Genomic DNA, 13,667 nt, shown 5'->3' on the forward strand with positions numbered 1-13,667 from the left:
TTATTTTTGTGCAAAAAAAGTTTATTTCAGATGTACTAAATCTACGATAATCAAATCCTCACCAGACAAAAATAACATATTTAAATACAAATATTTATAAAAGCTTTGCAGACAATAATAGTTATTATTATAGCAGGTTTCTAAGAGATAACAGTACACACAATTGTTTAGATGTTTAAAGTAGAAATGATAATAGTCTCTATGATTAAATTACAGTACAGCCATTTTTAAATTATCTGAACTATATTTCAAAAGTATTAAGCTTCTTTTCATATTTCAAGAACAATTAGATCTATATGTAATTTGAAAGACAAATAATCAAGGATTTTTAACATGTAGAAAATCACCAAAATGTTAAGCCTTTTATAAAGTAAACAAAACAATACAATTACAGAAAATATCAGATCTGAATGAAAACATGACGCGTTGCTTTTGTATTTACCTTTTTTTTCTCTGTATAGATTTTTGTGTGTGTAGAAGTTACCATTGAAACAAATAATAGTTAGTGATCTTTTATTATTATTGTAGCCAATATAATATGATTTTTTTAAACTTATCTTATCATAATATGCTTTAAATTTTGCAATTTTACTTATTTTAGAAACATAAAAAATTGTAAAAAGAAAAACAACTATATATAACTAAAATAACCCACACCTCAATGCATTTATAAAACTATGACAAATCTTTTAAAATTTAATTGTGAATCTGACCTGAACCTTATGTGTGACAAAGATGATCAATCTTAGTTTTTAAAGCAATTTAAAATAATAAACAATATAAATGTTCCATTGTGAAATGAATCTCGAAAAAATAAAGGTTTGTTATAACTCTATTTCAACAATACAATTCAACAACATTCAATGCAATAAACACTTAGGAAACTGGGTATTGCTTACACAATTAAATATCAAAGTTTAGCATCACAACAAGCTTACAGCTCTGGTTAGTAGATCTAAATGATTTAACAACTTTAGAACAACAAATGCACACACTGGGTGAAAATGAAATGTCAGCTGTTTCATTCTAGCAAAAAAAAAAAAGGATAATTTTAATTTTCAGTATTTTTCTGCAGCCTGCTTTTGAAAGGTAGAGTCACTTTGGCTACTTTAAATTTTTGTTGCTTTAAAATTTAAGAACACCACAGACATAGCAATGATGGAGGCAAATGCAATTTTAACGTAAACCTCAGGGATAAGTACTTGAGCAACAGGATCATAGGTAATCTACTTTTGTACAGCTCAATGCATATTATGTTTCATAATGTGATAAAGAAGCCATAGAGATAGGGATCACAATAAGGACTAGAAATGTGCAAATGCTGAGTGAAACCTTTTATCATCTTGTTTACTTGACCTGGAGTGGGAATGATAATGATGTCTTTTGGGTTTAGACCTTTTTAACTTTTCACTATGAAAGTTTCTATGCATATTCTTGTCTTCCCTCATATGTCTGGCTTGCCTTCTCATATTTTCTCTATGGTCATCATGTTTCTCAAACCAGTTTTTAGATTTGTCATGACTGTCTGTTTCACAATGACTGAAATGACCATCACATGAAGGATTTCGATGTGCTCTTTCAAACAGCCAGTCATTTCTATGCGCCTCTCTACGTTTTTGTTTCCTATGATCTGCCTTTTGAAACACCCAGTTGGATGAAGCCCTGTCTTCATTTCGTTGTTTTTCTCTATCAGCTGCCATTTGAAAGATCCAATCAGATTTGTCATGTTCTTTGCGACTCTGAACTCTGTAGTTAGCCCATTTTAAATACCAGTCATCCTGCTCATGTGACTTAGATTCAAACTCAAAGGTTTTATTGGTGTTATCTAAATTCCTGTGTAGAGTGTTCTGTACACTGACACCATCTTTTTCATGGTGGAAATCTGTGTTTTCAGGCTGAACCTGTTCATCTAATTTTTGTTGATGGCTAAAATGATTTGAGGGACCCTGACTCTGTACTATTTGTACCTTACTTCTTTCACAATGTTGTTCACTTAAGTTTTCTTCAAGGTTGATGGTATTGCAACTTTTTAAATCCAGTGGAGTAGCTTTGTTTATGAAGTTAAACCACTGAGTTCTCTGGCAAGTGACCCAGTCTAAATCAGTTTTTAAAAGCAGTCCTGAGCTACCCCAGTCATCTTGAAATGACTTGATTTTCAGAAAAATTTTCTTCATTTGATTAGGTTTTAATTTTTGAACTTCAATAGAATTGAATAGCTTCAAGATTTCAATGAATTTATGATTTATCTTTTTAATATTTTTCTTCAACTGCTTTCGGTCAGAATTGCACTCTGTGCTGAATTTTCCAAGAGTTTTACAAGGCTCATGTAAAATGTCTTTCTGCCATTGTTTTCTGGCTTTAGAAACACTCCTGCTATAAATATTCACATCAGCTTCATTTTTGTTAAAGAGAGGTAAGGAAGTGCAGAGGTTCTTAAATTTTGAAGATACATTGATGACGTGATCAGTTAATCCTTGAGCCATTTTTAGAACGGATGGCTTCTTTTCATGCCAATAATTCTTCAGTTTATGCAAAGTTGTTTTTTTATTATGCCAGATTGACTTAATTTTCTGCCAGGTGTTTTTAACTTTATCTCTCACAGAGGCACTTGTTTTTTTTAACAATATTCCAAGACGATTTGGCCAAGAGTTGTTTTTCTTGTTTTTTGCAACCTTCTCAGCATTATGCTTTTCATTAGCCATTTGATCAGACATCTCATCAGCTGCCTTGCTCTGAAATGCCTCAGACCCAAATTCAACTTTCAAAGTTTGTTGTAGATCATAAAATAACTGAATTAGAGATGCAATAGTTTTCTTTGTATCCAAAACAGGGTCAAGCATTTGAGCATGTTCAAAATTAGACTGAATGGGTAATAAAATATTTTTGCTTGATGGTTCAGAGAGAATAATGTTTTTCAAAAGCTCGATAACACTGTTGACTTGAACTCTTAAATACTCCAAAAGTGTCTCCTCATCAAGCAATTCCCCAATCTCCTGTAAAATGTGTGTCACGTAAACATACAGCAATTCAAAATCTCTACTAGATGACTTGACTTCCACCCAATCTGAATTCTTTTTCTGCACATTATCAAGCATCTCCTCTGCACGGTCCCAAACATTCTGAAGAGAATCTATTACAGACTGTTTCAACTCTGCCACGCCCGAAAGCAAAAGCGAAAGGTTAGCAAAATCATCAAAAACAGTAAAATTCCATTGAGAAATGTGTTGGGTCAGCCTGGTAACATTGGCAGCCATGAGCTTTTTGAGACAATCAACTTGGTCAAGGTGTTCATGTTCATTTTCCCAAAGTTCTCTATCCCTTTCATCTTCCCACTCCTCATTTTCTCTTTCTCTTTCTTTCTGTCTACGTTCAGAAAGATACAAATTCTGCCAATGAAGTGCCCTTTGCTGCTCTCTAGTAAGAGACTGCTGGAGATCTTTGATGTTTATCATAACAGGTTCTGCCAATGGAGCTGTTGATGGAAATACAAAAAAGGGATTTTTAAAAAATTCAGATTCATTATTATGAATTCAAAATTGAAATTAAAAACTTTTACATGCTGTTTTTTTTTTTCCTTTTTATTTCAGCAGAACATAAATACAATATACACAAACATCAGTGAACTAATAAAAATGTCACTTTTTTCTTGCTTATCTATGTTAATTAATAATTATTGTATATAACATTATAGAGTAGCCATCAATATGTGTACAACATGTAGCTCAACTATAATTATTAGTTAGCCTAGCTATGACTTGTGGTTTTCTCTTAGTGAAACAGCCAGTTAATAAAAATCATACTTAGTTAGCATTGTTGTTACTACAACCAAACTTTAGTTGTTTTTGTAGCAAAATGAAAAGGTTCTAGCCTCTATCCAAATTTTAAATTTAATTTTATTAGAAATTGCATTATATTCATAATCTAATGAAAGTGGTTTTCCTTATGTGACATTCCACTGATACTAACAAAATGTAAGCATTTAACCTTAAAAGAGTGATCATTAACACCAATGAACTGAAATTAAATTGAGTAGCAAGGAAAGTTACATACTTTTGACAAAGCTTACACCAACTCACGCTGTCTGTTTGGTCATAAGTTTGAACATGTTACTTCTCCCACACCCATTCTCAGATCAAGTTAAAACTTTGCACAAATATTCACTGGCGAAAACTTTAATAATGAAATGGGAGGGTAAAATAGTTCTTGCTAGAAGAGGTGGAAGAAATAGGTCATAGAAGTTGAAGCAATTAGTTTTTCTTGACTGATAAGATCTGGATCTATATGACTAATGGAACATAGTGGGAGTAATCTCCTGTCAAAACTAAGGGGAAAAATTATTTCTATTGCCAATGACTGGACCACTGATGCATATGATACTGCTCCTCTAAGTATTTACTTAGCTTTTGATATTTCTGCTGAAAATGTTATACTAATGGGCAGACCCATGTTGCTTTTGGGCATCTGCTTCTATGACTGAGGGTTAACAACGGTGACGTAGGCCAGCACAACAACCAACCACCTTAATAGTAGTTTAAGAGATCATCAACTATCAGCCACCTTAACAGTAGTTTAAGAGATCTTTCAACAACAACCAACCACCTTAACAGTAGTTTAAGAGATCTTTCAACAACAACCAACCACCTTAACAGTAGTTTAAGAGATCTTTCATCTATCTTTTCAAATTAAAGAAAAAAAAATATTTACAAAATTAGCATCAAGTATTACCTGCTTGATGAGTTTCTTGAAGGATCTGGTGTTGGTGTTCTTGAGTCAGATTGTGAAGACCTTCTGTATTCTCTGATGGCTTCTGATTGGAAGAACTGGGGGTAGCTACTTCATTCTTGATGATGCTAAAGTTGCCAATGAACCATTCAAAGTATTTTTCACAAGGTGGAAGTGAAAATACGCCCTCGTCGCACATTAAGCCCATTTTGGCTCTTTCACAGTTAGTGACTCTTTCAAATACATCACCTAACATGTTAAATCCATTTTCTCTGCTTTTGTTTTCATATATTGCCTGAACAAGAAAAAAAAAATTAAAAAAATTTTAAGCTAAAAATAACAAACAAAAATTCAACTATATTCATAGTTGTTGTTTTTTTAAATGATTCAAGATTAAGCTTGTTGGCACTCAAAAGATCACTTTTTGCCCTTGAAGGACAAAGGAAAGCGGAAAGCTGTTCCGACAAAAACTGCCTTAACATTTCTTGATTTGATTAAAAATACTAAAGAAAAATCCCAAAATTACAGTATTCAAACAACTTCAATTGTAAAGCTTTTAAATATCTACTTCTTAAAAAGTTTCAATCAAAACATTTGGTTCTTTAACTCATGGTCATCAGTGCAATCTTGGGCTCTGCTAACTGGAAACTCTTTTTATATGAAAAAACAACATTTGCACTGCATTCTAACTATGCATTTTTGTGAATTACTTTCTATCAAAGTATAACAAACATTACCATGCTTTCTATGATAATAATAATAATGGCAATATCTTTGATTCTAAATAGAAAGGATGAAAGTATTGCTTCACATGACTACACAAACCCAGTTAAAACCAGGATATTTTGTCACATCTTGTGCCTACCTTCGGCAAGGGCTTATCTTTGGGCCTCAGATTTCTACTAAATTAATCCTACAACAGTTATTGTTTTACATGACAAAGAGATAAATCAAATGTAAAATTTATCTTATCTTTTACAAAGTGTATAGCAATAAAAATTTTAATATGTTTAGAAATATTTCCCAAAAATATTTACATACTTACAAGATTGCAAAACTGAACATACGCTTGTGCATAAAAATGTTCAAATTTTTTTACCCAAGTCTCCGCAAAGTATGACTGCAAATGTTAAAATATAATTCAATAAAAGGATCTTGAAAAGTAAGCAGATACTTAAGTATCTACATAAATCAAAATAATCTATGATGTTAGTGCACTATTAAGTTATTGCACACATGTAAATTTACTACATTAATGTAAATAAATTTTTTAAATCAAAAGAAGCAATGAGAACTAAATATGTTTCCCACTTTTTCTACCAATTCCATTTTCACAGAACTGAGTTCTTCTGACTTCAGTTTCAACTGCTGCTCTAACAAAATTATTTTCATAGACTGCTGATAGACTGTTTGTTGCCATTCCTCAATCTCCAAGTCTGTTCCTAATATGCAAAAAGATCAATCATTACAGGTGACGAATAACATTTGTTTTAAACAGAGCATATTTTTTCATCAGTTTACTTAGGTAAGTGATATAGAAAAGTAATTGATTCAGCTTGTGACTGATAGTAAGCTGTTAATGTGAATAATGTAATAAAGTGAAAACATTTTGGAGCTAATAAACTTCTGGTGGAAACTAATATTTATTGACCAGTTAGTTACTGGCAAAATGTTCTTAAAATATGCTCTGATAGCTTTGTTGTAATTTATTTTTACCATCTTTGAATTTTCACTATAAAGTTAATAACAAAATCAAAGCAATTACTAAGAAATATATGAATGAAGTCATAATCAAAACCTACAAATTTTCATATTAAAAGTAAACACAAACACAGTTTTTAGTTATTTAGTTTTGTAGAATGTGTAGTTCTAAAGTGATTACCATTACATAAATAAATTGTAATCTAGACTTAATTTGATAATATTTTGATTATAAGTGATAGTTACCTACTATAATACCTAAACTGATTCCCATTGTCAAAATGGCAGCAACAAACACAATGACATTAAGAATTGTGCTTAGGTGATTATTAGGGCTATGAATGTAGTTACGAGGGACATTGCCAGCATCAAGAGGCAGGTCTCCAATATCAGCAAAGACTGAGAGATCTCCGATGTCATTCTGGGCAGACAGTGAGCCAGCCTCACTCTGCTCACTCTCAATGCGATCATCAACTCCTTCCTCTGTGGAGGATTCTGTGTCATCATCAACATCTTCTTCATAAGGAATCACTGCCTCTCTGTTAGTAGATTCTTGACTTGTTGAATGTCTATTAGCAGAATCTTTAGAAAAATTCAGTATAAAAAAATAATAATAAATGAAGATACTCACATATACATTTAATAACAGACCTGCCTACCAAAAAAAGTCCAAATGCGTAACGCTGATGGTCAAAATGCGTATTTTGGCACCAGAATGCGTAACACTTACGCGATGCACTATTTTTTCATATTTCATATATATCTTATCTTATCTTATATAATACAGACGTTACTTCAAAAAAGAAGATGATTACGTCCTACGCGTCATGCATTTAGTCATGCATATTAACCAATGACTTAAATTCTGCCAAGTCACTGGTTTTCCTGGCTAGCTCAGGCAACTCATTCCATGCTCTAATAGCACTAGGGAAGAAGGAGTATTTGTACAAATTTGTCCTAGCATATGGGACGAGGAATGTGCCATTATCTTTGTGTCTTTCAGAGTATTTTATTAAATTTTGTTTTTGTATTTGAAGATTATGGTTCAGTGTTTTATGTATGATTGCTACTTTACTTTTGAGCCTTCTGTCCTGAAGGCTTTCTAAATTTAGTGATTTTACTAAAGGTGTTACTCTAGTCAAATGTGAATATTCGTTTGTTATGAATCGCACTGCTCTATTTTGTGTCTGTTCTAGTTTCTTAATGTTTTCCTGAGTTGAGGGGTCCCAAACAGAGGATGCATATTCTATTATTGGCCTAACCAAGGTTAAATAACATTTTAGTTTTATGTTCTTATTTGATTTATAGAAATTTCTTTTAATAAATCCTAATGCTTTGTTTGATTTTTTGTAGTTTCATCAATATGTGGATTCCATGACAGTTTTTCATTTATTATAACACCTAGGTATTTTGCGTTTTTAGTCTGTGTTACTGGTTTGCCATGAATAAGATAAGTGGAATTAATTTGTTTTAGTTTTTTTGTTACTCTTAACAACTGACATTTTTCTGGGTGGAAAGACATGCTCCAATTTGATTCCCATTTCTGTAATTCATCTAATTCTCTTTGTAAAATATCTGTGTCTTGTGTTGTTTTTATTGTTCTATATATTATGCAATCGTCTGCAAATAATCTGACTTTTGTTCCTGAAGTAATGCAATTTGGTAAATCATTTATGTAAATTAAAAATAGTAGTGGACCCAAGACTGTTCCTTGAGGTATATATAATATATAATATTAGATCTAGATGTCATGATTAGATCTACAATCTAAATCTAGATCAATACGACAAAAGAGATGATATCTAGACTAGATCTATGTCTATATAATGAATATAATCTACTCTAGTGTCTAGATCTGGGCTCAAACTTTTCGTAGGCCTACCTTCATCCTTGATCTATTCTTTACTAAGACTAAGAATCTAGTTTAGATCTAGACTAGATGGTAGTAGATGTTATCGATCTAGATCTAGTCAATCTAAATCATACTACAATTAAATTGGATCTAGATCTAGATTGTAGAGTACTAATGTACAGAATCATTACATAACGTAATGACTAGCTAGAAAGCTGCTAGATCTATTCCTGTATAACAAGTTATCTAGATTCTAGATCTAGAATCCAGATCTAGATCTAGACTAGATATCTACAATGTCACTCAATGTGTTTTGAATCGATAGCACTTCGATATTTTTTTCTATAGCCTACAAATGAATACGGGAATCAGGGATTCAACATAATTAATTTCTACTAATGAACTTACAAAAAAAAAAAGCCACGTTGGTATAGGCCTATCAGCTAAATGACGGTACCAACCTGGTACCAACCCGCCACTCCCTCACTCTCGCGTTCTTCATTTCTAGACTAAATCTAATTGCTAATTCCAATAAGAACCAATCAACGTATACATCTGAACACAATGTCACAATGTGTTCCTCCACCTTTTCTGTTCCTCCTCCCCCCCAACCGTGACCTCCGTGACCCAACAGGTCGGCTTAGCGTGACCTCCGTGACCGCTCGTAAGCTAGTCAAGAGAGGGGAAAAAAAAGGATACGAAATGCGTAACGCGACGGGTTAAATGCGTATTTGCATACTGACGATCATTTTTGGGAGATTTTGCGTAACGAATATGCATTTTGCGTAACGGTAGGCAGGTCTGTAATAAGCTAAAACATAATTCTAAAGTGTGTATCTTCAACTTAAAATGGTATCAGATTATTAATATTAGATATCAATAGATAAAATTATATTAAACAAATACCATTATTATCTTTTTAAACACAATTTTTTTCAAAAAGAAAGAGATTTTCAGTTTGTATGTAAAAAATGTAAAATAAATTAACTTTAAAACTATGTTAATTGTCTAAAAATTTCTGGATTAAAAAAAACAACTATTCAAACAAATTACAATCAATTCATGAGATTAACTTTCTAGACATATATTTAACAACACATAATAATACCTGCATTTCTTAAAAAGCTAAAACTTGGACAAACAGATGATTCAACTGTAGAGATTCTAATAGGCACAGTAATCTCATGAATATCAAGATCAGGCAAGCTACCACAGTCCAAGCGTACAAAATCAGAATCTGATAAGATTAATTGTAAATATACATTTACTTTAATACCAGACAATATTAAATGTATAAACTTCATTCAAAATTAATAAAAAATATTGTACACAAAATTATGCAAAAACTTATAAATTCAGCAAAGTTGTATGTGTTACACACACACACACAAAAATTCCATAAGAAAAAAACTTTATTTTTTATAATTGTTTAGATTATTGTCTTTTTATGTATTTTTCAAATAATCTGTATGAAGTGCAACTAATTAAACATATAAAAAAAAGTTACTAAAGTTACTGCAAGGGGAAAAAAAGTTACAGAATGGTACCAGCATAAATCTTCAGAAGCCCTCTTGAAGAGATTACAAGATTGATGGACAATGGGATTTGTAATCCTGGTTGCATGATAAATTGACATTCAAATATCTCAGCTAGAGAAGTAGGAGTGGTTGGTTGTTGCTTTGATCCTGTACCTTAAAAAGGTTTTGATTCCACAAGCTGATTTACTTGGTTAAAGATGTTCTAAAATACCTTAAAAAACTGTTGGTTAGAGCAGCTAGTTAACTTTATTATGCTGGTTCTAAAACTCCTTTAAAAAAACTTGATAACAGAAGATTACCTGCTCTACAAAACTTTAGTTTTCTTTGAATGAGAACTGACATCATTTTAAAACTTAGTAATATCTGTACAGAACAAGTTTATGATAGATGGAACCCAACTAGGTGGTAAACCATAGTTCCCCTTCTCAAACATTTTTTTTTATACTTATTAATATCATACAAAACAATTCAGACAGATGTCCCTAATAAGTAAATGATTTTTTGTTTTGACATTTAAAGGCATCACCTTTCAGCATCACCAGCATACAAGCCTATGCTCCTACATCAACATATGATGTAGAGTCAGTAGAAGAGTTTTATGAGCAATCATAGGAAGTGGTCAACCAAGTCTAGAAAAAGGACAAGCCAAAGTAGGAAGCAACACCCACCAAACCTGGAAAGGCACATGTGGAAGATACAGTAACCTCTCAACTAATGATCAAACTCTGCTACTTTTAGAATTTGCGAAGTCAAACAACCTCTCTAAGGATTCCACAAAAAGTCATGAAAAACCACTTAGCACAGTCCTAACAGAGAACCAGATTGACTATATCATGGTGCCGCAACATTTTAAGGTAAGCATCCATACAGCCAAAACAAGAAGTCTTCCTGGAGCTGACACTGGAAGCAACCATGATATTGTTATGAGGACCTTCAAATTACCAGGATGAAAAAAAAAATTAAATTAAATTACCGGTGTCACTGTCAGTCCTTCTTCCAACACTGTAATTTGTGTTTTCCTCTTCTGACAAGTGGATCAGATCTGTGTCAGTATTGCTAGATTTCGGTTCCTCTTCTAACAAGCTGACAATGTCTTTGGCAGTGTGGCTAACTGAACTTTCTTCATCTGAAAAGTGGATACGGTCTGTTCCACTGTCGCTTGCATAAGCTGATAAGTAGGTTTTTCCTTCATTGGCAAGATCTGTTTCGACTGTATTTTTAAAGTCACCAGATCTGGATAAATGAAAAGCAAATTTTATAAGCAAAAAAGGTAACCACCATTATAATGACAAGACCATAATTTTCATAAGAATATATTTCTAATACCTTTCAAGCAAGAGATCCAAGCAGCAAGCTCCTAACTCATTGCCTAAAGGGTTATCGCCTATCTTGGAACCATCATAGTGATCACTATGTCTAACTGAAGTAACTGTATCATCATACACAATATCTTCATTATTTTCTGCTCCACTAACTAAACAATCCTTCACAAGTATTTTTTCTTGTTTTTCATTGACCAATAAATCAAGATCATCTTGGCTGCTGACAGTTACTTCTTTAATTGTCTGACCAGAATGCAAACTTTTATCAACATAATGTATCACATTATTTAAGCTTGACTTAATCACATCTGTTTCAGCTTGTCTGTCAAAATTCTCACTAAGAAAAGAGGAAGTAGCAGTGCTTTCAGATGATAGAGACTCTTGATTTCCAAAAGACTCGTGATTTCCAGGGTGATCATTCACTGAATTGTGTTCTAGTGTCTCCTTGAGATCCATCAGATCATCTAAAATATAAAAATGTATTATAAATGTAATATATGTTTATATTTCTATTTTCTACTTTTTATACTTAAATAGAATAAAAAGAAAAATTATTTTACTGGTAGGATATGAAAAGAAAATCTGTATTAATAGTAAAAGAATCTTGATTTTTGCATATTTTTTGTTTGGTCTCTAACAAAAACACAATGAAGTTTTATTATTTCTTTTAAACATGTTGTTTGTAAGGAGTATTAAACAATTTTACAATAGGACTAAAAATTTATATAAGGACTTGTGCACAATAACTTAATTAATAAAGAATGTCCTTTTCCTAACCTGATATTTCCTTGTTAGGATCACTGCTAAGGTGCCTTGAGAAAGTTGCTAATTCCCCATCATTAAAAGTCACTACTTCAATTGAACTGTCACTTGATTCAGAGTCAATATCCCCAGACTGATAGTTGAAAAGAAAGAGAACTTAAGATGATAAGTCAAAAGATTTAGAATGTGTAGCCAAATAATTAATTTCTAAGAAAAAAATATATTCAGTGCGGTAAAACTGCAAACCATTTTGCTGTTAATAGTTTACTCACCACTATCTCTCCTTCATTATCAATTAGAGTCCAAGTAGACAGGTTCAAAGGATCACCCATTTTTTCTGTATTTGACATGGTTTCTCATTGATAGCTGAAAACAGAAAAAACAGTGAGACAAAGAGGGACATCCACATTAAAGATGGATAGTCCAAAAGTTCAACTGAAGCTATCAGGGATAGGACAACTCAAAGCTATCACTACTCTAAGGAATGAGAAATTCTGTACAGGTGTTAGGAAGTGATATGCAGAGAAAATGAAAAAAATATGCTGCATCTGCTTTACATCCATCCTTGTATTTAAGTTAAATTGTGCTTAACATCTACACAGTACCATAATATGCTATTTCTCATTTACGTGATTAGACTCACTATATCAGTGGTGGTCAAACAGAGATTTAAATAAAATCTTTACTAAGATATATATTCCCAATTGGGTATTGAACCATTTAGCAAGTAAACAAACTCGTTTCCAATCACAGATGAATCCATACTAATACAGGAGCAGCTTTTTTCATTTGTAACTAATGTTCTATGCATTTATGTAGCATTTTCACTTAGGGGTCAGTGAACAAGTTTTGACTATTTGAAGGTCCATGGGTCAAAAAAGTTTGAGAAACTCTGCACTATATACTAGAGTATTTAACTAGTAAAACTAAATTACTGCTACTATATCTAGAACTTGATGTCATAATTAAAAGTTCGGTAACAATGTAGATCAGTGTCATGGGTCATTTTCACTATTTACATTATTAAATGAATTCAATTTTAAGTTCTAAGTATCTTTTTGCAAAGCTCATTACAAATCACTCTGTCTGTCTGTCTGGTAAAAAGAGCGTACACATTATTCTCCCACACCCAATCTAGGATCAAACTGACCCAAGTACGTTATTCTGCCTCAACGTAGCATTTGGGTGGAAACGACCATTAGAGGAAGTGGTTAGGCTAAATGAATAGCAAAACAAAACTCCCGTGGGAGTGTCCAAGGGAACGTGAGAGTGGTCCCATTGCACGGAGCTGAGTTGAAAGAGAGCTCCCACGATCCTGTCGATAATCCAGGAATTGATACAGTAATGGTGAGTTTTGCACGGCCAAGCTTGGTACAACATAGGAAAATGGCGGAGGTTCCTGGTATACTCGGCCTTTGGCCATGCTTTCTAGCCCATGCGCCTGGAGTGCCAGATATATCGGAAATAGCATTGGCATTGACTCGGATCTCTTTTAGACAGAATGGTTGTTCAAACAGGTTGCTTTTTTTCCCCCATTCAATCAGGTTGTTTTTTTTCAAACCTAGAGCTCGAAGAGCCTTCGGCTCAGCTCTTAGACAATCAAACGGGTCAAGCTGAAACTTTGCACAATTATTCATTGATATAAACAAGACACGAAACAGTAAAAAAAACTTTAACTAATAAGACAATTAATTACAAGTAATTTATTATTTTGTTTTATAGCAACAAGGGAAACTAATACTTCAGTATTCACATATATGGCTAAATTTG

The 13,667-nt window shown here is 32.6% G+C and overlaps 1 protein-coding gene across 8 annotated transcripts in view; it reads right to left on the bottom strand.

The window, feature by feature from the left end:
• The window catches only part of LOC106070380 (uncharacterized), a 15,044-nt gene continuing 1,377 nt past the window's right edge, over positions 1–13,667 (bottom strand). For 4 of the 8 annotated variants that reach the window (XM_056030843.1, XM_056030837.1, XM_056030850.1 and 1 more), the window contains exons 2-11: positions 12,170–12,263; positions 11,913–12,030; positions 11,140–11,599; positions 10,787–11,046; positions 9,384–9,512; positions 6,670–7,005; positions 6,034–6,164; positions 5,768–5,842; positions 4,726–5,017; positions 1–3,472 (exon numbers count right to left, since the gene is read on the bottom strand). In XM_056030843.1, the coding sequence (XP_055886818.1) occupies positions 1,305–3,472; positions 4,726–5,017; positions 5,768–5,842; positions 6,034–6,164; positions 6,670–7,005; positions 9,384–9,512; positions 10,787–11,046; positions 11,140–11,599; positions 11,913–12,030; positions 12,170–12,247 (4,047 nt within the window). In that variant the 5' untranslated portion in view covers positions 12,248–12,263 and the 3' untranslated portion in view covers positions 1–1,304. Of the gene's footprint in view, positions 3,473–4,725; positions 5,018–5,767; positions 5,843–6,033; positions 6,165–6,669; positions 7,006–9,383; positions 9,513–10,786; positions 11,047–11,139; positions 11,600–11,912; positions 12,037–12,169; positions 12,264–13,667 lie in introns of all 8 variants that reach the window. The other 4 variants (XM_056030815.1, XM_056030808.1, XM_056030822.1 and 1 more) reach the window with 1 other exon arrangement.

This window comes from Biomphalaria glabrata, chromosome 1 (assembly GCF_947242115.1).
Source record: "Biomphalaria glabrata chromosome 1, xgBioGlab47.1, whole genome shotgun sequence".
Lineage (NCBI taxonomy): Eukaryota > Metazoa > Mollusca > Gastropoda > Planorbidae > Biomphalaria > Biomphalaria glabrata.